Source organism: Dysidea avara, chromosome 13, assembly GCF_963678975.1.
Source record: "Dysidea avara chromosome 13, odDysAvar1.4, whole genome shotgun sequence".
Taxonomy (NCBI): Eukaryota; Metazoa; Porifera; class Demospongiae; order Dictyoceratida; family Dysideidae; genus Dysidea; species Dysidea avara.
In genome coordinates, this window is record NC_089284.1 from 7,830,058 (window position 1) to 7,857,992 (window position 27,935).

The 27,935-nt window shown below is 36.9% G+C and overlaps 2 protein-coding genes and 1 long non-coding RNA gene across 7 annotated transcripts; all 3 read right to left on the reverse strand.

The window, feature by feature from the left end:
- Positions 1–3,306: 3,306 nt before the first annotated feature.
- LOC136242639 (uncharacterized) lies at positions 3,307–4,722 on the reverse strand. Of its 3 annotated transcripts, none has more exons than XR_010694594.1 (2): positions 4,569–4,722; positions 3,307–4,066 (listed from the first exon to the last, which is right to left on the reverse strand). XR_010694594.1 is itself a non-coding variant. In XM_066034084.1 (2 exons), exons 1-2 carry the CDS (start codon positions 4,145–4,147, stop codon positions 3,400–3,402), a joined length of 702 nt encoding a protein of 233 aa, XP_065890156.1. In that variant the 5' UTR covers positions 4,148–4,195; the 3' UTR covers positions 3,307–3,399. The 3 variants fall into 3 exon arrangements, 1 of the variants encoding a protein (XP_065890156.1); XR_010694595.1 differs by having other exon boundaries at positions 3,307–4,084; XM_066034084.1 differs by lacking the exon at positions 4,569–4,722 and adding an exon at positions 4,113–4,195.
- Positions 4,723–15,600: 10,878 nt separating this feature from the next.
- On the reverse strand, positions 15,601–17,725 carry LOC136242620 (uncharacterized). The gene is made up of 3 exons (XR_010694589.1): positions 17,558–17,725; positions 15,720–15,823; positions 15,601–15,667 (listed from the first exon to the last, which is right to left on the reverse strand). It is a non-coding gene; the product is annotated as an uncharacterized lncRNA (long non-coding RNA).
- A 2,453-nt stretch (positions 17,726–20,178) lies between these two features.
- On the reverse strand, positions 20,179–27,925 carry LOC136243040 (tRNA pseudouridine(38/39) synthase-like). 3 transcript variants are annotated; one of them, XM_066034557.1, is made up of 7 exons: positions 27,759–27,925; positions 27,624–27,700; positions 24,963–25,077; positions 24,846–24,909; positions 24,513–24,630; positions 21,269–21,432; positions 20,179–20,315 (listed from the first exon to the last, which is right to left on the reverse strand). In XM_066034557.1, the coding sequence occupies exons 3-7, from the start codon at positions 25,062–25,064 to the stop codon at positions 20,221–20,223; spliced, it is 543 nt and encodes a 180-aa protein (XP_065890629.1). In that variant the 5' UTR covers positions 25,065–25,077; positions 27,624–27,700; positions 27,759–27,925; the 3' UTR covers positions 20,179–20,220. The 3 variants fall into 3 exon arrangements, with proteins under 3 accessions (XP_065890629.1, XP_065890630.1, XP_065890631.1); XM_066034558.1 differs by having other exon boundaries at positions 24,846–24,920; positions 27,759–27,924; XM_066034559.1 differs by lacking the exons at positions 24,846–24,909; positions 24,963–25,077 and having other exon boundaries at positions 27,759–27,923.
- Between the last annotated feature and the right edge of the window lie 10 nt (positions 27,926–27,935).

Genomic DNA, 27,935 nt, shown 5'->3' on the forward strand with positions numbered 1-27,935 from the left:
CTTAGCTGACCCGATCCTCTTATGGATCTACAGGTAAACAACTAACGTGCACTATCTCATGAAAGGACTCTCATTAAGCTTCTATTTAAATAGTAGTACTGTTACTATGGTGATACCTCACTAAAGGAGCTATCTTTGAGATCAAAAATGGCCTCACCAGAAGTATACTTTAGGAGATGTTTCACTGAAGTGGCTTCATTGTGACTACTTGAAATATTTGTGGTGTGTGTAGTGACAACAAACATGTAATGTGGTGTTGATACCTTAGAGCTGGTTGTTTATTAAGCTAAGCATTTATTGGTCGAAGCCATAGCTACTGCTACCTAATATAAAATGACATGTGTGGTTTACATGGTTGGCAATATTTACATAGTACACAATGAACCTGTAAATGTAACAATATTTAATGTCAGACACTCAGAGTGTTTTAGTTGATGCACTATAGACCTTCGGTTGCTCCATATTACCAAGAGTCCATCTTATTATGGACTCTTGATATTACACAGGCCCCAGATTACATACAGTACACACGCTATGTACTCGTAATACCTGCTAAAAGGTCTTTTCAACAATGGCTTGTAGAACTTTGTTTGTAGTTGGGATCATTTCCTGACCTCAATGGACTAATACCTCCATCACTACCAGTTGATGATACACTAATGGTGAACACTGGATGTTGGAAGTGAACACCATTAGAGACATTAATAGGTCATTAGAAGTGCTTATTTTATATGGCCTCAGTAATGAGGTGGCTTTAAGCTACCAAATAGTGCACCTCAATTAATTATGTGTTTAGTTATATATGGGTAACCTTATCAACCAGATGGTCAACTGTTACGTTCTATTGTTAAGTTAGGTTCTATTGTTAAAATGGGATTTTCCATGTAGTAATTTTTTCTCAAGAAAGGTGAGCTTTTTTATGTGTACACTTCATGGTTTTCATTGCTTTGCTAATTGTTGTAGAAGACTTATCTATCACAAAACATGGTGTATCCAATTGGCTATCCATCCAGACCAAACACATCCAGTACACAAGGGCTAGTGTTAACAAGAACCACTGCAGATCCTTTACATATACTATATAGCCCCTACAAAATTAGATTATCTATTTGGAAGCTACTATCTATGATTGAAGAAGAGATGAACTAGTTGGCAAGTAACCAGTGGTTTCACACACCCATAGAGTGTTAGTAGAACTTACTTGGTCACTGTAATGAGGTGGTCTTATTGAAGTGTGTACGTGCTGTATGTTTGGGTGGGACCTAATTGACATGACTTGAAGGGGAGGCCACTAAATGAGACTTAAACTCTTGAATGATTCACTGGGCATGTACCTCACAATTGTGTCAAGTCATTGTTGAATGGACTTAACTGGGACAATTTTACATTATGGAGCAAATTTGTGTATATCTCACAAAATAGAAGGTAACAGTTGTATGTCATCTTATGAAAACAATGCCAGACTTAAAAAAAAAATAGTACAATTCACTTATTGTCTAAAACACTGCCTTGTTTACAGATGTTCGTGTAATCCTGACTATCAAGCAAAAACTGCTGATCCACTTGCTTTGAAAGGTTTTGAATTCCAAAGGTTCTAATTGTTCTGGTTCTTGTGTGGAAACAACAATAAAAAGTCATTATTTTTGCATAAGACAGTTACTTCTTTGTAAGCTTTAGAGTGTAATTTTTAAACTACGTATGGGTGCATACACGTACGTATGGATTTCCATTTTACTTTAGTGTTGCCACTTAAGAACTATTGGAATGTTAGCACATAGCACAAAATAACTGGTGACTTCCTGTGTTGCTTGTGTAGCATACCAACACTATATCACATTACACCAGGATCTTTGTGGTTTACACAATAGCCCCAGGCAGCAGTTGTTACTACTGGAGTGCATAGAACAATGGTTATCTGGATTAGGTGTTGATTGCTCTTGTTAATCACATCAAATTTTATTATGAGTTCTTACAAGTGCTAATGTTGTTGACACAAAATGTGAAATGAAGCCATTGAAAGGTTCATGTGATACACCTTGCTATCCTATTAATATTGCCTTAAAAGGTTAATGTTATCTGAGCTTGCCAGGAAAACAGTTTCTCACATGAGTAAACTGCATTTGCCATATTAAACTTTTCTTAACATTATATTTTTTTGTGGGGATTTGCACATTGTCCCCTAACATTCCTACACTTTTGCATGTTTAATTTTTGGACTAGCATGTGTACATTCCTCAATATTTTCTTTACAGTGTTCTTCAGTCTGTTCTTAACATATACCTAGTGAGTACATCCCATAGCTGAGTCATACATTATATCACAATTATACAGCACACCTTGCAAAACTCATGTTGCCCTACCAACTTCCTTCCAGCAGATGTCAAGAAGAGGAAATTCAACATAAGTCACTGAGGTGGTTCAGTGTAGCCAAACATGAATGCTACTGGTGAACTTATTGAAGTGTCTATACACAATAGCAATGGAGTTTCCTCCAATAAGAGTACACTAACACAGAATGATAATGAAATCCTTAACATTGAAAGCAAGAGTTCATACTATAAATATCAGTAGCCATAACTATAGGAGATCACCATTCACAATGTACTATATATTATCTTGTTTATTTTATAGCACATACAGGCCTACTCATATACATCTGATGTAAGTTGAGTACCATTTCAGTTACTGAATTCCAAGGTATATGATTTTCGTGGATTGATGAATTTCAGGATTTTCACCTTTTACTTTGGTGGATCACTTGTTTTTTACTTAGGCATTTAGCGGGATGAAATCTGAGCAACCACAAAAATTACATCCATCAAAAATTTGTAAGTATACGCTACTCAACCTACATAATCTATTGAGCCATCACAACAGAATAAACTCTTTGTTGGTTTCTTCATGTTGGTGGCTACTTTGCAGTTGGAACTTCACTACTGATGATGATGATGATGTCATATAGGCTGCATGCACGTCACTGACAAAGTTATAATTCATCTGAGATCACTTTGTCATTGGCATGTATGCAGCCTATGACATCATGTTAAGCAAATTAAATAATACTAGCTACTAAGTTAAAAAAGTCCGTCCCTCCTGGAGGAAACTGAGTGTGGCACCTGATGTTGGGTGGCCTGCAGTTTGAATCTTGGGGTTGGAGGATTTTTTTCTTTGTCCCATAATTTTGTTTCACCTTATTATTAGCTACTGTAGGTTAAGTAATGTTTAAGTCTCTAATTCCTGTTTGTTAGGGGTAATCCAAAGGCTGCAGTAGCACACCTTCAGTTCTGGCCACTGTAAAGCTCTCAATAATAATAATAATCTGAGTAATTTGGTATAATAATCATAACCATGTGCACATCTACACCATAATATTATACTACTACATCATTCTAGTAATCATCACACATGTGTAATGTGGTAAATCCCCACACCAATAATGCCAACTGCTAATGCAATGGGAAATACCCACTCTTTCTTTATGCGAAAAGATTTGAGCTTGCCCCAACCTCCATTGCGTATTATCCACTCCAAAACTCCAGACTCTTGAAATGCTTGGTATAGTATTGGTGCTAACTTCTCAATAAAGGTCAAGATGTTTTCACTAATGAACCTCTTAAGGTAGCATCTTATCAGAGCATACCCAACCATTATAAGTATCATGACAGTGGCCTTTGATATTCCCTTCTTTCTAACCTGCTGTATCAATTCTAGGAAGAATTGTTTGATCCTGTCCATCAACGTTTCATTGTCCTCATCAAATACACCATCAATAAAATCTCTAACAAATTTAAAATCATCTAGAACTAGAAGGCCATCCAAATCATTTGCCATGCCACGCAAATCCTCCCCTGCCTCAGTTGCCCCGTCTGTGTTGTTCTGCTCATTATGAGTTGCATCAAGTATTTGTGTCTGCTCTTGTTGGGTCAGACTGTCATCAGATATGGCTAGATTTCGTACTCCAGAGAATAACAAATGCTTGGTTTCCTCTTTATGGTTTTCTCGCACTTCTTCTGTTGTCTTGTCACCTTGTGCTGGTACATGTATGCTTGCCATGATGGCGATCGGGCTAAAGAAAATGAATCAACTAAGGAAAATATTTCAGTCATTCATACCTCACAGTACATACATCCTGTAATAATGCACCCATCAATGTATTCCCCCATTAGAGCATGCATAGATGGGGCAATGATAGCTAGAAATTTTGACTGCACCTATACGTGGAAATTGACATTAAAGCAACCAGCAACCAGTCTGGCGGCGCCCGCCCCTTCGCACTTTACTCTATGCGAAGGGGCGGGCGCCGCCAGACTAACCAGCAACATGTTCTTTGACATGTTATTATACAGGTAAATACTGAAAGAATTATAAGTCCTGATCCTATGATACAAAAAAAATGTTCCTTTGTCAGACAGTTATAATTACTGCTCCACCGTATAAGACATTTGACACCCACCCCACCCATAGATTAAGTACTTTAAGATAATAGGGCCCATGCACTTATCTTATCATAATGGGCGCTGAGTGGGGGGCAGGAATAAATAGGTACATAACACATCTAATATACTTACCTCTTTCCTTGATTGTTTGCACTTCAACAAAACGTTACAGCTCTGCCTCGTGTTTTACCTCGGCGTATACGGACCCGTTTTTCTGTAATTTACGATAATTTGCCTCGACAAGGATAGACTAATTTGCGCAATGGTTCGAGCCATATATCGCATACTAACGTTATGTAATTGTAAACGTGTTGTATCTATCATGAAGCTGTATACGCAACCTGTGGCGTTCGCTAACAGGTTATAGTCTGGCGCGACTGCCCCTTCTAATCGGGCGCCGCGAGACTAAATCGAGCATGCATGAAATCACCTACACAACAACTCATTGAAATTGATGACCTGGACTTGTTTACAGTGAATTACAGCTACATAACTTACAAATGCTCTTATAGACACATTAATTAGCTAATAGCAAGAGTTCATAATATATAAATATTATGAACTCTTGCTAATAGCTATCTTATTCTATACTATGTAAATTTATGTGTTTCTTGGGCATATACTGGTAACCCTGAAACTAGACTCCTGACACCTTGTAATTATATTATTGTACATGTAATTGTCAAATTATAACATTTTCGAGTCATATCAATTGCACTGTCTGCTCAGTAAAATAAAACACGAGATAGCAGGTAGGTCAAACCCATATTTATTATCCACAGATCAACAAGTAGTTATGTGACTGCATGGTTGGAAAGGGATCTTCCGTTTCTTAAAAATGGTAAGCTTTCTGGCTTTTTATGAACACTGGCTTCATTGTTTAAATGTAGACAATTTGTTTATCGTCATCTCACTGTAAATGGATTGTACATCCATGCATTATCAAAGTCTATATATGGCATGGTGTCATGAGCCAGATTTGAATAAAAATCCTGACATTTGATTAGTTATTTAATTCAGTCAGTTACAAAACTTCATGTAAATCCATGACATAAGAAACTTGTATGCCATCACAATTTAGTGTAGACTACTCTGATTGGCAAACCAAACACATGGTATAATGTATGTGCAATAGTTTAATGGCATTGCATGGTTGCTATACAAAACTAGCTGTTATTACAAAACTAACTGTTGTGTACAATTGGTTTCTATGAATCAGAATCAATAGTCACTGAATTAACTAGTTGACGTCATTGATCATTTAAGTATATCTTCAGTGATATACCTATTCAGTGTACTCTCTGACATTCTCACCTGTAACACTGTGCATGGCTATAGGAAGGAGCTTTTGCAGTTGCAGGCAATTAATTAATGCTGGCTACATGATTGATTTACAATAGAACCTCATTAAATTAATAGAATTATGCACCATTCAAGTCATGCAGGTGCCAAAAAACATAGCCGGCCTCACAAATGAGGTATGCAGCATTAACAAAGTCCATGCTCAGTTTATCTTTGTTTTGGAGCCTGCTACATACTTGACATGGTTAATGAGGTGGCCTTAGCTTATTAACAAGATCATCCATGCATGAATGAGATACATGTGTTTTGGAGTCATTGGGACATGCATGGCTCAAGGAAAAAGCTGCTAAGCATAAGATTTCACTTTTGGATGATTAATTAATTGGGTATGCACCTGTGCTTTCACGATTTGTGTAGTGTTATTGTTGTAGGAGTGACTGCAGTGTAATGCATGTCTACCGGTGAGATCATGAATATTATTTGATCCATTATTGGTGTGACATCTCTCAATAATGGCACTATGATAAAGCATTCACATAATACATTGAGTTCCAATAACATCAATAAGTGAATTGTACCATTCCAATTATAGTTCTAAGTGGGGCATCGTAGTTTTTCCTAAGTTAAGCTGTTGCCTTTAATTGTATCAAATTGCTGTCTGTGCACAAAAAGAGTTGAATTTTATTGCAACTTCTACCGCAAGTGCTAATGTTGTTGACACATAATACCAGTGTGAAATGAAGCCATTGAAAGTTTCATGTGGCACACACCATGTGTTTTATTTACATGTATATATAAATTGAATTGCCCTAAAAGGTTATTTATACTAGCTGGGCTCAGAAAATAGTTTCCCTAACCAGTAAATTTAACACAAACCTTTTTTACATCTGTAGTTAGTTCTTTTTACAACAGAATTTCACACAGAAATACAAGGACAAATATTTCGATACAATAGTTTTAATCTTCAACAAGCATAAACTTAGGTAATTCTGCCTAAATGATTATAGAAAGAGAAAAGAACAGTTTCTGTAGTCCATTAGAGAAATAAATTACATAACTACTATCCCATGCAGCATTCTTGCCATGGCTTAGGATGTGTTGTGTCTCACAATGATCAATGTTCCACTGTATGATATCAAATCCAGTGTTATATAAAATGAGTGGATATTCTGTTAAAAAATAAGTCACTATAACCAAAAGCTGTCATACTGTGTACACAAAAATAATTTAATTGGAGTATATACAACATTAATTTTTGCAAACCACAGAGAGCTGTATGGCTTGCTGCAAATACATAAACAGTCTTTGGAAGCTCTTAATAACTTGACTATATATGTAGGCTCTCCTGAGGTTCTGTAAACAAACAAACAAGGATTATGAAGTTGTGATCTACCACCTGTGATCTATCAGCATGTGATCTACCACCTGCACAAGAGCTCAGTGGGTGGGTCTCAAATAAGTTGCTAACCTTATGTTACTCCAGCTGCACATAATAAGAGCAATACTATAGTTCATAGCTACACCTCACCTGGTATCTGCAACCGAATTGTTATGACTATACGTGCAGATACTGCTGTAGAAATATGAATAAATGTGCATGTGTCTTTTTATAAAATGCACATCTCAACTATCTCTACTCACTCCTTATCACTCTACTCACTCCTTATCAGAACTGTCAATGTCATTGGTGTCTATTGGCCATTATGATATCATGATGGTGGTCATGTACATTTCCAAGGGTTCTGTTGGAGAATTTTTAAAGGAGACATCTGTGTTGTGCTTATAATGTGTGTACATAAACACATAAGTATAGGTATGCTATATAAACACATGCACACACACATCACACACGATAGTTCTGACAATGTGTTACTCACTATTGAGAAGTAAGGTATCTGTAACCTCTTGATCCGCTAACTATTAGCTACATGGTCAAGATAAAGGAAGACCATCTCTGATGTCATTAATGTGATGTGGTTTCAACTATCCCATAACTGACATGATATAATAACACAAGCATGTACTAATCCTGTTTAACATACACTGTGATACTGATATCCCATAATACTGTAATTCAGAATATGTGACTGAATTTTGGAAAATCAGTCTTAATGTCACATTACTTAATGTCACATTTTACAACTGGATTAAAATAAGGTATTCCTAACAGTAGTCAGTACCCTGAATTACAAGAATTAATTTAAAAGGTGCATAAGTACCACTTTATTAGTGGTGACATGCTCTACATAAAAGTGTAGATTTCTATGCATTTCACATATGACATTAAGAGTGATTTTCCAAAATTGGGTCACATATATAGCTATGCCTAATAAAAGGCTTTTATGAACTTCAGCAGACAGAGCTGTAGCAACCAAACCACACTAGCTATACCGTTGGCCAGGTACCAAAGGTATAGCGGTAGAGTTGGCCAGGTACCAAAGGTATAGCGGTAGAGTTCCAACAGCCTGCCATCTGTCATTTTCAGATCCAATAGAATTAACGACCACTCAAATTTACAATGGTTTGACATAATATCATACCCAACTAATTTTGTTTTTGACCAACCAAAATGTTTGTAGGTTGCTCTATCATATTTTTGACAAGACCTCACCTTATAGTTATTGAGTGCTGGTTTGATATGGTCATTATTAAAGGTGTGGTCTTATTATAGAGGTAATCAATCACTATAATGATGATTTGATGTAAGAGTTCATTCAACAAAGTCAGGGAATTGAGAATGGAGATTAGCTGACAAAAGCAGTGAAATCACCATGGAAAAATTCATTAAAATACATTATATTAACATGAGCATATTTGGTCATATTTGATCAACCACTAACAATTGATAAACATGTGAAGGGTTAATTATGGTCAACAGGTAAACTTGAGGTGTTAATATATACATACAATGGGGACAGTCACAAGTTGGTTTAACCAAGAACCTGTACTAATGATAATATTCTGATCTAAGAGTAAGTGATATTCATACAGCACAATTGATTATGTACAGGAAATAAAATGGATTTACTCCTCACTCCTCCGGTGTGTAACTGTATATAGGAACTTTGAAATAAAAGATCCCATGAACTACGTATACAACACTAAGCTATTATAGCTCAAGTGTAGCATTTTAACTACTGATGCTATAAATTTTTGGTGGACATATGGTTTCAAAAATGATATTTACCAAGAGTCACAATCCTATCAGTGGAAATTGGTAGAGTGGACAGCACCAGGCATGCCACGATAACTACATGTGTTCATCTTTAAATGAGTCAGTTTGTGGTCATCATATTTATAGCATCCTTGATAGCTATCTGTGTGTGGTCTACTGTGAACATTTACCATTTGTCGTGATGCCTGAAAATATACATCCCATATTATGCAGCATATCTTGCAGAAATTGCAAAAGTTGTCAGTGTTGGCAACCAATTTGCTTCCTGCATTTCTCAGCAGCTATCAAAGCACAATAATACATGACAGGAATTGGGAAATTGTTGACATTCTGCTGACTACACATGCATTATTTCTAATCTGAAGTCAACAGTGTGTATAGCTGCATGTGGTTTATATTTGCTTTGCACTGGAAGGCGAGCATTAGAAGCACGAGGTACTTACCATGAGCCATTACTGAGTCCTAGTGATTATTTTGCCTTAGTAAATTGGGCTTGAATGTTCTGGATTCTGTACTGACATCTATGCAAAAAATTCTGCATCATTGAATGTAAAATTTGAATACTGCACTGCCATGCAAATCGGTTCTTTCAACACATTTATTATAGTGACAGCTATAATACCACAACAGATGTCTTACGTCACATGGGCTTTACATTGAGCATGCATGCATGTGTGTGTGATGTCACAGTGCAGATTTACATTGGTACATGTGGAAATGTTGCTTGGACAATACGACAGTCTTTTCTCAACTGAGTAGTACAGAAAGGAAATTGTGGCTTCAGTTGGTTTCTCTGTCTAATTACTGTCTATTGCAGGGTGTATTGGCGAGTTCTATTTGTGATATCAGATAGCAGAGTAGCCACTGACATTGCTGTACTAGTCTCACCAGCCAGCCTGTTTTTCTTTTGTCACTTGGTTGGGGAATTTTCAGTGATAACTTTGAAAGAACTGAAATACAGGCTGGCTATCTGATAAGGCTACCATCATACAAGTTTGGCCTTTGTTATATACGCTTATAGCAGGGTAAAAAAGGGTGGCATGATCTTTTTTGGGAATTGAGTCTTTATTTTGCCATAATTAAAATGCATTGTATGTGTAAGTAACTGCTCTGTATATTGCTAGACATGCTCTAAATACTGAATTGTTCAGTTGTATTTCATTTTTTGCTTGTGTATTTCACTAAATATTATTTCTATGTTGGTCATGTGATCAACTCCATAACATCACAAGGGCATTCTGGCTGTGTCTACAATAGTGTCTGGTATTATAACATTGTAGGTCTCTGAAGGTAGTAATGTAACATTATAATAGCAATCCATTACAGAGTGGGTCTGTAGCATTGTGCTAAAAATAGTACAAAGGGGAATACTATGACTTATTATAACTAGTAACTATTATTGACACTGTGTGGGTAGTAAACTGTAGGTTGTTACCAGGTAGTAAGTTTACTTACTGTGCACCATATAAGGCATCTAATAATAGTGACTTGTTCATTTTATTGTTGAATACATAAGGGGAATCCCAAAGTTGTAGGGAATTTCCCCTTAGGTTATTGGCTCTATGATGTATGCTTACTCATCGGAGGAGTCACAGATTATAATGTTATATCATTGTCATCTCGAGATGGAATATAGCACTCGGCCATGCCTTGTGCTATATTTGTCTCTCGCCCACTCTTTTAGCACTAGTGGAAATAACTAATACCTAACAGCACCTTGTTTACAGACATTGCATAATCTTTGCATCGTCTGTCAAGTGGACGCTAAAAAACATGTGATCTGCCTACTTTAAAATGCACCGAATTAGGTGTATAACAACCTCACACTTCCAGTGACTTCCTCAATATAATTACATAAATCCTGTATCACATTACACCCATAGTTTAGTACAATGAACTCCTGTTAGCAGTCACCACTGGTATGCATAACAACAGCTGTTATGATTTCTCTTGTTGATCAACACATTGTGAGTTCTTACAAGTGCTAGTGGACACAAGAAATGAAGCCATTGAAATTTTGTGCAAGTGAAATTACACATACCTTTACTATCTTATTAATGGCCATTGCCTTAAAAGATTATAATCTATAGGCTCACATGTAGATACTACCAGGATTTCCCAGGAAAAAACCCATCCCATGATGAATTCCTATACCACCATTAAGCTATTTTCAAGATCATACTGTGCAGCATTTATACCACGCACTGATTGTGGCCCTATAAATTTATTTGGCGGACACAGGACTGGTCTTTTCCATGGTTTCAAAAATGACTACATAATTAAGGAATTTTAAAAGAACCATACAAATGGTAAGTGTTGCATGTGATCCTATTGTCTCAAATGTAACCGTATTGTACAGCTATTTACTCAATGACTCCAAACTGACAAGTCTCATGCAGCTGCATTATATGCCTGGGGCTGTCCACTCAATCAATTTCCACTGACAGGATTGTATCCTCTGTCCATTCTTAGTCTACTTAGTAAACATCATATAACTGAGTCTTACGAATATATCCCATATTATTGCTATACAGTACATCTTGCAGAAATTGCAAAAGTCATGTTGGACAATCAATTTGCTTCCTGTGTTTCTCTCCAACTGAAAGCACAACACAAAAATGGAATGCCACACCATTAACAATATTCATTCACACCTCAATTCCATGTTAGGAAGAAGTAACATGATCAGCATACTAACACAGTGTACAAAGAATTATCCGGTGATTTACTAACCAAAATAGCAGATATCAGAAGATCCTGTATTATTAAATATTTTTTGCATGTATCTGAATGTACAAATAAGCTATATAATACGTCAATACAATACAAGGTCTTTGAAAAATCATAGCTTCAATGTCAAACTCCCACAACCTTATTGAGTCCCATCACTATACTGTATGTGTGTGTGCGTGTGTGTGTGTGTGTGTGTGTGTGTGTGTGTGTGTGTGTGTGTGTGTGTGTGTGTGTGTGTGTGTGTGTGTGTGTGTGTGTGTGTGTGTGCATCCAAGGGGAGATTGCTGGTAGATCTGCTTGTAACAACAGCAAAGGCTTCCCCCATAAACTACTTATTTTGTAATAACATAACCTTACAACTGCTGCAGTTATTTCCCATGAATTTTCCCACACATCAACCACAAAGCTTCCTAATCCAGAAGGCTTCACTAGTCTTTTGTGTTCACTTGCTTAATAGCTACACTTATAATACACTTAGTAGAGCTGTGATTACCAAGAACAAGATAGAAATTAAATACATAGTTTACCCTTTGCAGAATTGATCTTCAGAAATGAGTGACATAATTCAGTTGAAAGAATTGCTCAGCTAATTTGACCCAAATAAGCTCTACTTACACCTTTGTGTTTATTTGTTGTACAGGTTTGCAATAACCCACCTCAACCTCTACAAATCACTACACTGATCTGATCATTAAATAGAATAACTGTCTTGATTTGAAAGAGCAACTAACCATTGCCCTTTGTGTGGATATCATGTTGTTTTCCATGAAAAATAAAAGGAACTCATTAACTTATTGCGTTTAACACCTTCTCGCTCACCATGTGTGCATGCATTACATGATCTAATTTGTCTACATCTGAGGAAACAGCCTCATGATTATTTGTAAGGTAAACAACAAACATTACTTCACAAATGACTATCGTATAAAAGTACCTATTGTAAGAGGACTGTCACTATGGTGATACCTCAACTAAACAGACCACCTTTAAGACTATAAACAATATGACCTCACTAAAATATAGGGTGGCTATAATAGTTTCAAGTACTTTGGTGGGAACCACTCGACATGGCTACTACCCTATAAAGGAAGTGTCTTAAGAAAGTGTTCATTGTATAGAAATACTTGTGGTATGTGTAGTTGACAACAAACATGCAATGTGGTGTTGATACCTTATTTCACTGAGCTGGTTGTTTATTAAGCTCAGCAGTTTATTAATCAAGCTAAGCATTTATTGGTTGAAGCCAAGCCTATTAATAGCAATGACTTTCTGTTACCTAATATAAATGGCCAGTTATTGACCATATTTGGAAAAAATTTTAAAACCAGTAAACCACAACATGGTTAAAAATGTGTATACACTATAGCCTACATGTACAGTACATTTTCACAGTGAAACATGAATGCGCCGTCAGACTTTTGCTATCCAGATATTTAGTTGAAGTCTCAAAGTAACACTTTCACTACATAAATTGGTCAGTAAAACCAGATAATTAGCAGACCTTCAATTGGTTCCAGGTCTCCATATATTACACAGGCCCCAGATTACAGTACACACATGTAATACCTGCAGAAGGTCTTTTCAACAATGGTTTGTAGAACTTTTGTTTGTAGTTGGTATCATTTCCCATCACAAAATACATCAGTGGACTAATACCTCCATCACTACCAGTTGGTGATACACTACTAGTGTGTTGTATACTGTCCATCATACACTTGATCATGTCAGATATGGTAATTTTATCAACAAGGTGGTTGCTAAGTTGGGTTCTACTGTAGATACTAAAAGTATAAACAATCAGCTCTATTAACCAATGGGTAACACCTTGTCAACAAAACAAGATGGTTGCAAAGTGAGGGTTTACTGTAGTTGTTAGTACAGGCATTAGAAAAGGATTTTAATTTTCTTCTTGAGAAATATGAACCTTTTCTATATATACACTTCATAGTCTTCACCATTGTGGTCACTATGATGAATGATGAGGTGGTCTTATTAATGAAGTACACTGTAGCTATGCTTGATGGCACTTACTTGACATGGTTTAAGGAGGCCACTAAGTGAGACTTAAACTCTTGAATGATTCACTGGGTGTGTACCTCACAATTGTGTCAAGTCATTGTTGAACGGAGTAGGAGTGACTGCAGTGTTATGACTCACCAGTGAGATCATGTGTTAGCTTAACTGATCCATTAGTGGTATAATAGGTCCAACATAAAACTACTAATGTCACCTAAACTATAGCTACCTGACTAGATGAGGCATTCTTACAACAATTGCCATTCACTGTTTTTTCAGGTTGGCTATTGTAGTTTTCATAAGCTGACATTGCTGTTCTATTGTACACAAAAGTATTTCGTGCTGCATAATGCTACTGTACAATCTGTGTGCTTTTAGCTGTATTATCAGTCTACGTATTTAAAATAAACTTTCTCATTGTTACTAGAATTGTAGAAGCAATGGCTAGATTCAACATCTTTAAAGAACTTTGAGTGAAAGATCAAAGTGAAAAATAGTGCTATATTCACCATACAAAATAACCACAATGCTATGTTGTAGCTATAGAACTGTGTGTGGGTAAAAGAACAATTCACCTCGAGGAGAAACTGGAGATAGCACTCCATAGCCCAGGAAAAAGCATTCTAAAGGATCCAGCTTTAGTGGAGCATCCGATTGCTTTCTAGAACAAGATTGACAATTTCAGGGATAATAATTGAAATCATTATTTAATTGAAATTATTAAATTAAATTGACATTATTTATTGATTGAAATCATGAAATCATTGAAAACAATAATTGAAATCAAAGTTGAATAGCAATTTGTTGATCAATAAGAGAAATCAAAACCTCACAAAGAAAGCTATTGTTATGCATACCAGTGGTTTAGTGTGTGCTAATGACTGCTGTTTGTCTAAACTGTGGTGTAATGTGATATAGGGTAGCATTTTCACAAGTGCTATTCAAAACATATAACATGTAAATGAGTGGGCGAGAGAGAAATGTAGCACAAGGTAAAGCAGTGCTATATTTCATCTTGAGACCACTCTTTGAGTGCTAATGTTGATGACACCAGATACCAGTGTGAAATGAAACCATTCAGTGAAAGTTTTATGCAGTTTTAATGCTTTATGCTAAATCACACACTTTCAGTGCTATCCTATTTATAAATGCTTATTGCCTTAAAAGGTTATAATCTGGGCTCATCATATGTAGATATCAGGAAAACACAGTCTCTCACATGATTAACAAATAACATTTTGCCAAATATAAAGTACTACAGAAGTTTACTAAATTTTTGTATTTTTGCTGTTTTTTTTTTTTGCAGCTTAGAGATTCCATTCAGAAAGTATAAAGACAAATACTATACTTGCTTGGTCACCTTGTATAGTAGCTATACTTGAGCACTGCCGCAACAATCAATTTGAATTTAAACATTGTTTTCAAATGAGTTTGAATAGTCGCCACATCAATTTTTAAGGTAACAACACCATGATATTTAACCAAGTAAACATGGTGTTATGATATGATAAACAGTTTGGACTTTTCTACAAGAGAAATGTTTGTTTGTGACACAGGACTATCATTCTCACCATGTTGCATGCTTGGTCCACTGATGCTGAAACTGACTTAGGATATGTTGTGTCTCATGATGATCAATGCCCGTTCCACTGTATGTTATCAAATCCAGTGTTGTATGATATTTTGTAAAGAGAATAATTGGTCACTATAACCAAAAGCTGTTGTACCGTGTACACACAAAGAATTTGGAGTACAACGTTTTGTAAAACACAGGGAGCTGTATAGCTTGCTGCAAATACGTAATAATCTTTGGCAGCTCTTAATTAACAACTTGACTTTAAACCTGGACAATTGGGTCGGTCTTATTCAACACACTACCCGACTACTAGTCACACCCTAATTACTCAAATACTAGTCACATCCTGACTACAAGTCACTCCTCACCAGAAGCCATCCCATCAGTACTGTGGCTTGCGGGGACACTTGTTGATGTCAAGCATGTGATCTACACAAGAGCTGGGTGGAGTTCAGTGGGTGGGGCTAAACAATATGCTAACCTCAGGTGTTGCCAACTAAGAACAATGTGGCCACCATACACCTCACTTGGTTCCTGAGGAATGCCTGCCCAGTAATGGTGGCTACGTACATTTCAGATGATGAACTGTAAATTGTACCAAAATAAACAAACAAACAAACAAATGATTAACACATGTGTATACTAAAGTAAAAACGTTTTACACTGTAATAGGATTATGTATAGGAGCTTACATTTCAGAGGGTTCTGTTGTAGTATATGATAGGGAAAGATTTGTGTTGTGTGTACAAATGCACATATGCACACTAATCATGCACCCATCTGCCTGCACACACACACACACACACACACACACACACACACACACACACACACACACACACACACACACACACACACACACACACACACACACACACACACGCACACGCATGCATACACACAACCATGTGCCGAAACACATGATGCAACGCGTGCACGTTGCACATACAAACACACTCATAAGTAAAATCAAGAGTTATACTCCATATTGTTAACTATTGGTAAAACATATACGAAGCTGAGATTTGTTTCCACAAATGTAACACTTTTACAGCCTCTAACTACAAACACCATGACTTTTACTACCAGCTGTGCAACTCTTTTATGGTTGGTGTTGATAGTCCAGCATGTTGTGGGGATTAACTGTAGAAAATTCATCATGCAATCAATTTCATAGAAAACAAGAGCTAGCAAGTAGTCAAACTTTGGTCATTTCACTACAGTAACCTCATTTAAAGTGATAGTTCTCACAATGTCCACAAGAGCAAGGAGTGTACTCAATATTATTTATTGTGGTAACCTTGACTAGATGCTACAGATGAGCCAATGGTTGAGATACAGGAAGCCACTAAACCATCTCTGATGTCATTAATATGATGTGGTTTCAACTATGTATCCCATAGTTTACATGATATGATAACAACAATAACATATGCTTGATAGTTTGCAAATAATTATACACTGTGCTATCCCATATAATAGTTGCATATCATAACTATTGCAAATCTGACACAGAGAGTTAAAGGGATGCTGTTACCAAGAGTACCTGTAAGCTTCTGCTATAATAATCAAAACACTTTAATGGAACCATTTGGTGCTATAAGCTCCTGACCTAAAGAACTAATCAATAAAAATATGGCCTCAGTAATGAAGATGACTACATTAATAAAGCCATACACCTTTAATAGTGTGGTTTAGTACCTACTTGACAAGGCCACTATAAAGGTGGTCTTATTAAAGAGGTGATCAATCACTATGTGAAGATTCATTGACAATCTAAGAGTTCAATATTGTGGGTGCCAAAAAAGGAGGACCTGGAATTAAGGGTGAATTGCTGACAATAGTAGTGAAGTTGTTATGGAAACATCCATCAAAACACATTCTTTTGTAACATGAACAAGTACATACATATTTGGTAATGTTGTGAGCAACCAACTACCAACTGGACTAACAGTTTCAAGATAAACATGTGAAGAGTCAGTACCAAATATGGTCAACAGGTAAACTTGAGGTGTTAATACACACACAGTATGAATGGGGACTGTTACAGAACCAACAAGTTCCTGCTAATGATTCTAAGAGCAACTACAAGTATACAGAGGAAATAAAATGTCTCATGCAGGAGTTTATTAACATGGTCAGCATTAAAACAGTCACCATGCCGGTGGCAAAAGATAAATGTACCAATACTTATCTGTGTTCCCAATGATTTTAAATGCAACCACATTCTAAACCAGTACAGCTATCAAGTATGATGATGCCCAAGCCCACAAAGTCAACCGTACATAGAACAACAGCACATCCTACTAATGTACATACCTGGTACTGTCCACTTTCAATTTCCACTGACAATATTGCCCTTACAGTGTTTTTAGTCCATTTTTAACATCTACCTAGTGAACACATCCCATAGCTGAGTCATACATGTATATCCCATATTGTACAGCAAAAGTTGCAAAAGTCGTGTTGGCCGACCAGCTTACTTCCTGCATTCCTCAGCAGCTGTCGAAGCACAAAAGAAGAGGAAATATGAAATTACCACACCATTCAATAATATTCATCCACACCTCCAAGTCCATATTAGCCAATGGGAACAAGTACTTGTACACTCTGTAGAATCTGTACAAGCAGCTGAACCTGCAGTTACACAATGACACATAGCTACCACTACTTCCCTTATCTGCTTATTTTAGCTGACTATTATTATATTAAGATACTGAAATTATGACCTTTGAGGTCATATTGACAGGTGGTTCCTTACAGTTGTAAATAGAAACTTTGATAAGTTAGATCTGCTGGTTCAAAGATGGCAGCAGTCCATTTTACAGTTTCTTAAGAGTTATAAGAATACCAGTCAGCCTGATAGTTGGTGTGCCATACTCACCAACAAGAATACGGTATATGTGACCGGGACTGTGAAAACAGGGCATGTGGGCACAAACTACACCCCGTCACCTAACAGGTCATATCTCAGTACTGGAACAGGTTATTTGTGTTCTGTAACTTGCATCATAAAGCTCATTAAATGCATACTAAGAGCTGAAAATTGCATTTCCATAGCGTAATGGTACAAAACATTATGAGATGAAAATTTGAAAAAGTAGGCAAAAATACTGTGCCCACATGCCCTATTTTCACAGGCCCAGTCACATATATTCATCAACTTGTTAATCTGCATACCTTACCCCACGCTTACTGGATATGCCAACAGGAATGGATAGTGTGACTATTCTTGTAACAACAGCAAAGGCTTCCCCCATAAACTACTTATCTACTAATAACATAACTTAACAACTGCTGCAATCATTTCCCTTTTCCCACACATCAACCACAAAGCTTCCTAATCCCTTTACTAGTCTATTCACTTTCCTGTTAGCAATACAGGCCACTTACAATATACATTTTATTAGTAGAGCTGTTTAGCTTAACAACACCATGAACTGCAGTGCTTAGTATGACCAAGAAAATTGTCTGAGATTGATCTTGGAAAATGGATAAGTTGAAAGAATTTAATTTCTCAGCTAATTTGACTCAAAGAAGCTCCACCCGGCTTACACCCTTGTGTTTTTTTGTTGAACAGATCTTCCCTTTACACAATCACCACATCATTTTAATACTTGAGAATAACTGTCTTGAGTTGAAAGAGTAGCTAATTTAGCCCTTTCAGTGGACACAGTTTTTTCACTGAAAATAAAAGGAACTAGTTTTTCATCCTGGACTATATATATGCACGCATTATCTAACCTGCTTATATCAGTGTGTATAAATGCTCATCATTTTGTTTAGTAGGGCTTAAGTTGAGTGTTCTGGATTTTGTACTGCCATCTAAGTAAAAAAAAATTCTACACCATTGAATGCAAAATTTGAATATTGCACTGCCAAGCAAATTGACACCTGCCATTTCTCTAATGTCAACTCAGCACAAGCCAAGACAACATTTGATATAACAACACTATGATACCACAACAGCTCCATACCATTCAGCTATTCTTGGGCTTTACACTAAGCATGTGTGTTATAACATTTATCAGTAGTTACATGTGGTACATGTAGGCACAAACATGTTGGAATATAGCTACTGTATATATCTATTCTCAAGAAAGGAAAGTGTGGCTTCTCACTGTTTATTGTTATTGGGGGTGCATGGGTGAGTTCTCTTTGCAATCAGATAGCTGAGTAGCTAGCTACATTGCTGTACTGTTAATACCTACTAACATATTGTACAAGTTTGGCCTTTGTTGTAGCAGCAGGGTAAAAGGGGCATGAACTTTTTTTTGGGAATTGAGCCTTAGTTTGCCACATATTAATTCAAGTGCACTAACAAGAATTGTATGTGTAACTACATGAGGGAATTCTGGACATGTCTACCATAACCATAGTCCTTCACCCAAAGAGGATGATAATAACTTTTTATTCATAGCATTGTGCTAGAAATAGTACAGAGGGGAATACTATGGTATAAGTAGAATATTTGCCATTTCATACATTATACTATTTAAGGCCATCATTGTATGACCTATTATAGCTGGCAACTATAATGTAGGACATTGAGTTGGTAGTAAACTGTAGGTAGTTACCAGGTAATGCCCTTACAATGAAATTCTTGATAATTTTCTGTCTCATTTCACCATATAAGGCATTTAATGTGACCTAACAATAGTGACTTGTTTTATCATTGTAAAATAAACAAGGGAGATTCCCTGTCATGAGGTGCAGACAGACCATGACTGTGTTAGTGTAACTATTAAGTGGCAGGGAGGTTCCCTTTACGTTCTTGGCTCTTAGATGTATGCTTATCATTATTGTCCCTCCATTTTCCCCAATAGGTTGACCGCACCATTGTTGATGTATATCATTGCTGTTTTGTCAACTGTTACAGACAAAACTGAACAGCAGACAAAAGCATTTCAAACGTCGTCATCAACCTGAAGAAACTCTAATACAGGGGAATCCAGAAATACCATATGAAATATTGTAATGAATTAATCATTGGTAGTATTACTGTCAGATGAAGAAGGTTGTTGGTCTAATTTCAGTCTCTTAGCTGCTTGATGTCTGACCCGATCCTCTAATGGATCTACAGGTAAACAACAAACATTACTTCACAAACAACCATCTAATAAAAGTACCTCCTATTTTAATAGCACTGTTACTATGGTGATACCTCGAATAAACAGACCACTTTTGAGATTATAAACAATTTGACCTCACTAAAATAACTAGGGTGGCCTCAATAGGGTCAAGAACTTTGGGAACCACTTGACATGGCTACTAGGAAGTGTCTTTAAGAGAAAGTGTTCACTGTTGAATACTTTTGGTATGTGTAGTGACAACAAACACGCAATGTGTGGATACCTTGTTGTTGATTTCACTGAGCTGGGTGTTTATTAAGCTCAGCAGTTTATTAAGGTAAGCATTTAATTAATTGAAGCCAAGCCTATTAATAGCTACAACTTTCTGTTACCTAATATAAATAGCCAATTACTGACCATATTTGGAAGAATTTTTGAAACATGAATGTGCCATGGGACTATAGTTATCCAGATATTTAGTTGAAGTCTCAATGTAATACTTTCACCAATTAACAGACTTTCAGGTCTCTATATTACACAGGCCCCAGACTACAGTACACACACTATACTTATTATTAACACTTTACAGTGACCAGCACTGAAGGTCAGACAGCAACATGTGCTACAGCCTTACCTAATTTCAGGGACTTAGACCTAATCACTTGACCTATAGTGACTTCACTGACTGACTGATAAGGTGTAACAGAAAAGGGGCCAAAGTAAGGAAAAACATCCCTCCAACCCCAGGATTCGAACTGCAGGTCACCCAATGTCTAGTCCCAGGATTCGAACTGCAGGTCACCCAATGTCTAGTCAGGCAGTCTTCCTCCAGGAGGGATGGATTTTCTTCCTTAAACTTAAAGTATTTATTATTAGCACTTTACAGTGACCAGCACTGAAGGTCTGACAGCAACATGTGCTGCAGCCTTTGGATTATATACCTATACACTCATAATACCTGCAGAAGGTCTTTTCAACAATAGTTTGTAGAACTTTTGTTTGTAGTTGGTATCATTTCCCATCACAAAAGACATCAGTGGACTAATACCTCCATCACTACCAGTTGATGATACACTACTAGTGTGTTGTATACTGTCCATCATACACTTGATCATGTCAGCACTGAAGAGAACACCATTAGTAAAGTGTGGCTTCATTAATATGTAGGTCAACTAGGAACTAGTGGTGCTTGTGTATATATTAAGCTATTAACAGTGCACCAACTTAGTTATATATTTAGGGGTAACCTGGTGGTTGCTAAGTTGGGTTCTACTGTAGGTACTAATAATACACCACAATTAGACATTCTCAGCTACATTACTAATGGGAAACCTTGTCAACAAAACAAAGTGGTTGCTAAGTGAGGGTTGACTGTAGATTGAAAAAGGATTTTTTATGGTATTAGAAAGTACAGGTATTAGAAAAGGGTGTTTTAATGTCATAAATTTCCTTCTCAACAAAAGAAAGTTTTTTCTATATACATTTCATGGTCTTCATTTTTTGAATGGAGACAATTTGCTAACCAGTCATCTCACTGCAACTGTTACCTTGAGACTCTACAGAACAACTTACACTATTTTCACATGAACACTCAAAAGTGCAGTTAAGTAACCCAGTTTCTGTTCACAAGCAATCATCAGATGATGGTATTCATTGAGTGATAATTGTCTTCTAAGCACTTTATGTATTGACACCAAAAACCACAAGTCGCTTTTACTGAGGTTGAACCCTACTGCTTTGTAGGGTTGAACTTGCTATGATATTTTATGACTTTGAGGTTCAACCCGGGTTAAGAAGCTCATATGAACGCATTGACCCGGGTTGAATGCGGGTTCAACCTGGTAAAGTGACCGTTTATAGAGGAGACTAGTGTGATTTAGTGTCTATGGTCAATTTCCAATCAGCTGTTTCCAAACCAAACACACACAGCACCAAGTGAATAATAAAAGAGCTAATTGATAATATTCATTGGTTATACTTCAATATACATGATATTATGAGCAACTGGTTTCCATGGGTAAACAATCATAAAACTATTACACAAGACCATCAACCCTGAACAAGGCTACATCTGTATAACAAGGCTACCATCTAGGATGGAAATCTGTTACTAACTAGTATCCTCTAGTCTCACCTTCTGAACCATTGTGGTCACTATGACGAGGTGGTTTTATTAATGAAGTACACGGTAGCTATGTTTGGATGGGACTTACTTGACATGGCTTAAAGAGGAGGCCACTAAGTGAGACTTAAACTCTTGAATGATTCACTGGGTATGTACCTCACAATTGTGTCAAGTCATTGTTGAATGGAGTAGGAGTGACTGCAGTGTAATGACCCACCAGTGAGCCGGATCATGTGTTAGCTTAACTGATCCATTAGTGGTGTAACAGGTCTGATATAAAAGCTGCTAACCTCTCAATGTCACTTAAAACTATACAGCTACCAGACTAGACATGATGAAGCATTCTTACAACAAGGTCAATAATGCTATTCACAGTTTTTCAAGTTGGCTATTGTAGTTTTCATAAGTTGACGTTGCTGTTCTATTGTGAAATGTGCACACAAATAATTTATTTGTTGCAAAATGCTAACGTACAAACTGTGTGCTTTTAGCAAACTCTCTTTACAGTAAACTTTCTCATTGTTATTAAGAGTGGTAGAACCTATGGCTACATAGTGCAGGGCTCCCAGTAATTTTTTTGAGTGTACTGTCAAACTGCCAGTACAAGACAGATTTTGTCCTGTCAAAACATAAAAATGTACTGGTACCCAGTGTTAAGCTTTCAGTACTAAAGATGCAGTCATGCCAAAAGTAATGTAACCATGTTATATTAATGTAACACACTGTTTCTAGTCCAGTACAACAATCTTTTATGAAACTTCGTGCATCCCACAAGTAAAAGGTAACACTGGATAACATGGTTTTAACTACATTTTGCACATTCATAGCTGACAAGTACAAGTAGGCTGGTGTTCAAACCTCACTGTTTTGGCTTGAGGTAAAGCTTGTGGCCACAAACCATAAACAAACAGCTTAATTAAATATTGCTGCCTTTGTAAGGCTGCTCTCCAGCAGTAGTGTAGCATTCTGTCGATCTCTGGACAACATGACTTAACAGCTTTTAAAGAACTATATGAGTGAAAGATCAAAGTGAAAAACAATGCTATATGTTCGCTATACAGAACTTTTAATACAACTACAGTGCTATATGCAAACCGCAGTGGATAGTTAGCTAATAGAAAAACTCAAGGAGAAAGCACTCCATATCCCAGGAGAAAGCACTCCAAAGAATCTTCAGTGGAGCATCCGAATGTTATCCAGGGATTTCAGGTTCCTAATAAATTCATACACAGTTTTGCTCAAATTGAAATCAAGCTTGAAGTTCTATAAATTACATAATGATATATGACAGATATAGCACTCAAAGAATGGCCTCAAGATGAAATATAGCACTCGGCTTTGCCTTTTGCTACATTAGTCTCTCACCCACTCTTTTACATGCTTTCTTTTTTTCAATAGCACTTGTGGAAATGCTACCCTATATCACATTACACCACAGTTTAGACAATAGCAGTCATTAGCACACACTAAACCACTGGTATGCATAACAATAGCTCTTCTGTATGAGGTTTTGATTTCACTTGTTGATCAACAAATTATGAGTTCTTACAAGTGCTAATGTTGTTGACACAGTGTGAAATGAAGCCATTGAAAGTTTTATGAGGTGAAATCACACTTTTGCTATCCTATTAAATGGTTATTACCTTAAAAGGTTATAATTTGGGCTCATCACATGTAGATATCAGGAAAACAGTTTCTCACATGATTAACCAATAAAATTCAATTATAAAATTTTCCATCAATAAATTTCATTTTTAACTTAGGTTTTTTTTTTTTTTTTTTTTTTTGCAGCTTAGTAGAGTAAGGACAATACTGTACTGATAAAATTCTGCACCTTGTATAGTAGCCACTTGAATGCTGCCACAATCGATTTTAAAATTATGAATTTAAGCATTGTTTTTGAATAGTCGCTACATCAATTTTTAAGGTAATAAATACCGTGACATAAAAATATCTTTATATGATAAACAGTTCTCGACAAGTGAACTTGTACATATATACATACATAATGATAGCTAGAGAAATGTTTGTTTGTGATACATGATATCTCAATAAATGACATAACTACCACTCTCACCATATTGCATGTTTGGTCCACTGATGCTGAAACTGGGTAAGGATGTGTTGTGTCTCACGATGATCAATGTTCCACTGTATGTTATCAAATCCAGTGTTGTGTAAAATGAGTGGATATTCTGTAAAGAGAATAATTGGTCACTATAACCAAAAGCTGTTGTACTGTGTACACACAAAGAATTTGGAGTACAACGTTTTGCAAACACAGGGAGCTGTATGGCTTGCTGCAAATATGTAAATACTACACATGTCTCATTTAACAGACAACCCAACTACTGGTCACATCCCAGTTACTCAAATTCTAGCTACATCCTGATTGCAAGTCGCTCTTCACCAGAAGCCATCCCATACTGTGGCTTGCGGGGACACTTGTTGATGTCGAGCATGTGATCTATCACCTGTACAAGAGCTGGGTGGAGTTCAGTGGGTGGGGCTCAAACAATATGCTAACCTCAGGTGACTCCAGCCGGTTGCCAACTAAAAACAATATGGCCATCATACACCTCACTTGGTTCCTGAGGAACGCCTGCCCAGTAATGGTGGCTACGTACATTTCAGATGATGAACTGTAATTAATAGTAAGAGTTCACACCTCTTAATATTATGTACTCTTGGTAATAGGATTATGTGTAGGAGCTTACATTTCAGAGGGTTCTATTGTAGAATCTTTATTTTGTAGGTTAGGGAAAGATTTGTGTTGTTTGTACAAACGCACATACGTACACTAATCATGCACCCACTTGCCTGCACACCCACCTGCCTGCACACACACACACACGCACGCATGCACGCACGTACACACACACACGCACACACACACACACGCACACATGCTGAAACACATGACAATGTGTGCACATTGAGTATACAAACACTCATAAGTAAAATCAAAAGTTATACTCCTATTTCTTGGTAAAATATATATATATATTATTTATTATTGTTTTTCAGTGCATAAAAATTGTACTGAAAGCCACTGGCAAGTGCTGCCAGTGATGAAGCTGAGAATTGTTTCCACAAATGTAACTCCTTTACAGCCTCTAACTGTAAACACTTTGACTTTTACTACAAGCTATGCACCTCTTGTATGGCTGGTGTTGGTAGCCCAGCATGTTGTGAGGATTAACTATTCCAGAGGTATAGAAAATTCATCATGCAATCAATTTCATAGAAAACAAGAGCTAGCAAGTAGTCAAACTTTGGTCATTTCACTACAGTAACCTCATTTAAAGTGATAGTTCTCACAATGTCCACAAGAGCAAGGATTATGTGTATATATATTAGTAGATGATATTGTGGTAACCTCAAAATGTCTCTAGATGTTACAGATGAGTCATGATCGAGATACAGGAAGCCACTAAATGTCATTAATATGATGTAGTTTCAACTATCCCATAGTTTACATGTTATGATAATTAATAACAATAACATATGCTTGATAGTTTGCACATACGTATACACTGTGTTATTCCATATAATACATATCACATACGTATACACTGTGTTATCCCATATAATACATATCACATTGCAAAGCGGACAAGGGATGCTGTTACCAGGAGCACTTGTAAGCTCATGCTATAACAATCAAAACACTTTAATGAAACCAGCTTAACCACCTTCGGTGCGTATAAGTTCCTGACCTAAAGGACCAATAAAAACATGGCCTCAGTAATGAAATTAATAAGGCCATGAAATATATCTTTAATAGAGTGGTATGGTATAGTACCTACTTGACAAGGCCACTACAAAGGTTGTTGTGTTAAAGAGGAGGTAATCAATCATTATGTGAAGATTCAATCTAAGAGTTGGGTGCCAAAAAAGTAGGACCTGGAATTTAAGGATGAAAATTTGCTGGAGAAATTGTCATGGAAACATCCATCAAAAACACCGGCATTCTTTTGTAACATAAACAAGTGCGTACATATTTGCAATATTGTGAGCAACTACCAAATTGGACTAACAATTACAGATAAACATGTGAAGTGTCAGTACCAAATATGGTCAACAAGTAAACTTAAGGTGTTACTACACACACAGTATGAATGGGAACAGTCACAAGACCAACAAGCAAGGGTGTAGGCAGGGGGGGGGGGGGGGGGGGGGTTTGAATGGTTCGGACGAACCCTCCTTTCAGAGGCAGAATGTTTTAAAATTAAAATCACATGAAATCTTACAGCACTGGAGCTCTCCGGTAGCTACTTGCCCACTGGACCACTCTTGAGGGTCACATCACATTAACGCAAATCATATCTATTGCATCACATGATCAATTGTGCACGTGATGCATGGTTGAAATGGCATGAGTGAAATGGCGAATAACTGTTCAATGGTTTATTACAAGGCAGCAGCTGCTAAACTCGAGTGGTTGTGTTACACGATGTGTGTCAGGTAAGCACAAACTGTGAATTGTTGATGTATATTTACCTGATGAATGGTTTGTTTATTTGTTACATGTTGTGGGCACGTGATGTCTCGAACATATTGGAGTACAAGCCAAGTCTGAAGTTATTGATCGTCAACAGAAAGACCGGCTGAGAATAATGCATAGCTGGAAAGAAGTATTGCCAACTAAGGGACTTAAGTGTGGAGGGCTTCTGTGTGCTAGGAAATGAAATTAAAGTTGGCTGTCAGTATGCTGTCTGGAAGTGTGAAGATTATAGGTTCATAGTTCTATAAGCTGCATAAACAGCAGTGTAGATTTTAGCTAGTTAGATGCACAAACAGCACCTTTTAATGTTACTGCCTAAGGGCACATTTTGTGTATGCGTCATTTTCATTCAAACATGGTCTAGGGGAAGCACCCAGGTCTTCCCCTTAAAGCATTCCACTTTCACTTCAAAAAAATCCTGGCTACACCTTGAACAAGTTCCTGTACTAATCTGGACAGGAAACAAAATGTCTCATGCAGGAGTTTATTAACATGGTCAGCATCAAAAACAGTCACCATGCAAAAGATAAATGTACCAATACTTGTCTGTGATCCCAATAATTTTAAATACGACCACATTCTAAACCAGTACAGCTATCAAGTATGATGACACACAAACCCACACAGTTGACCATACTTACGTAGAACTACAACACATCCTATACTAACACAAGTACATACCTGGTGCTGTCCACTTCATTAATTTCCACTGACCATATTGTCCTTACAGTATTCTTCAGTCTGTTCTAAACATCTACCTAGTGAACACATCCCATAGCTGAGTCATACGTGTATATCCCATATTGTACAGCACACCTTGCAAAAATTGTGAGTCAAGTTGGCTGACCAGTTTCTTTCCTGCATTCCTCAGCAGCTGTCCAAGCACAACAACAGCAGAGGAAATATGAAATTACCACACCATTCAAAACTCATCCACACCTCCAAGCCCATATTAGCCAATGGGAGGAGTACTTGTATGTTCTGTACAAACAG

Coding starts and splice junctions, on each gene's coding strand:
- LOC136243040 (XM_066034557.1), bottom strand. CDS start 25,064: ATGTACGTAGCCACCATTACTGGGCAGGCGTTCCTCAGGAACCAAGTG. Junction 24,631..24,845: donor ACAGTATGGGATGGCTTCTG/GTGAAGAGCGAC, acceptor TTCTCTTTACAG/AATATCCACTCATTTTACAC. Junction 20,316..21,268: donor GTTGAAAAGACCTTCTGCAG/GTATTATGAGTG, acceptor GTTTACCTGTAG/ATCCATTAGAGGATCGGGTC.
- LOC136242639 (XM_066034084.1), bottom strand. CDS start 4,147: ATGGGTGCATTATTACAGGATGTATGTACTGTGAG. Junction 4,067..4,112: donor CAGGATGTATGTACTGTGAG/GTATGAATGACT, acceptor CATTTTCTTTAG/CCCGATCGCCATCATGGCAA.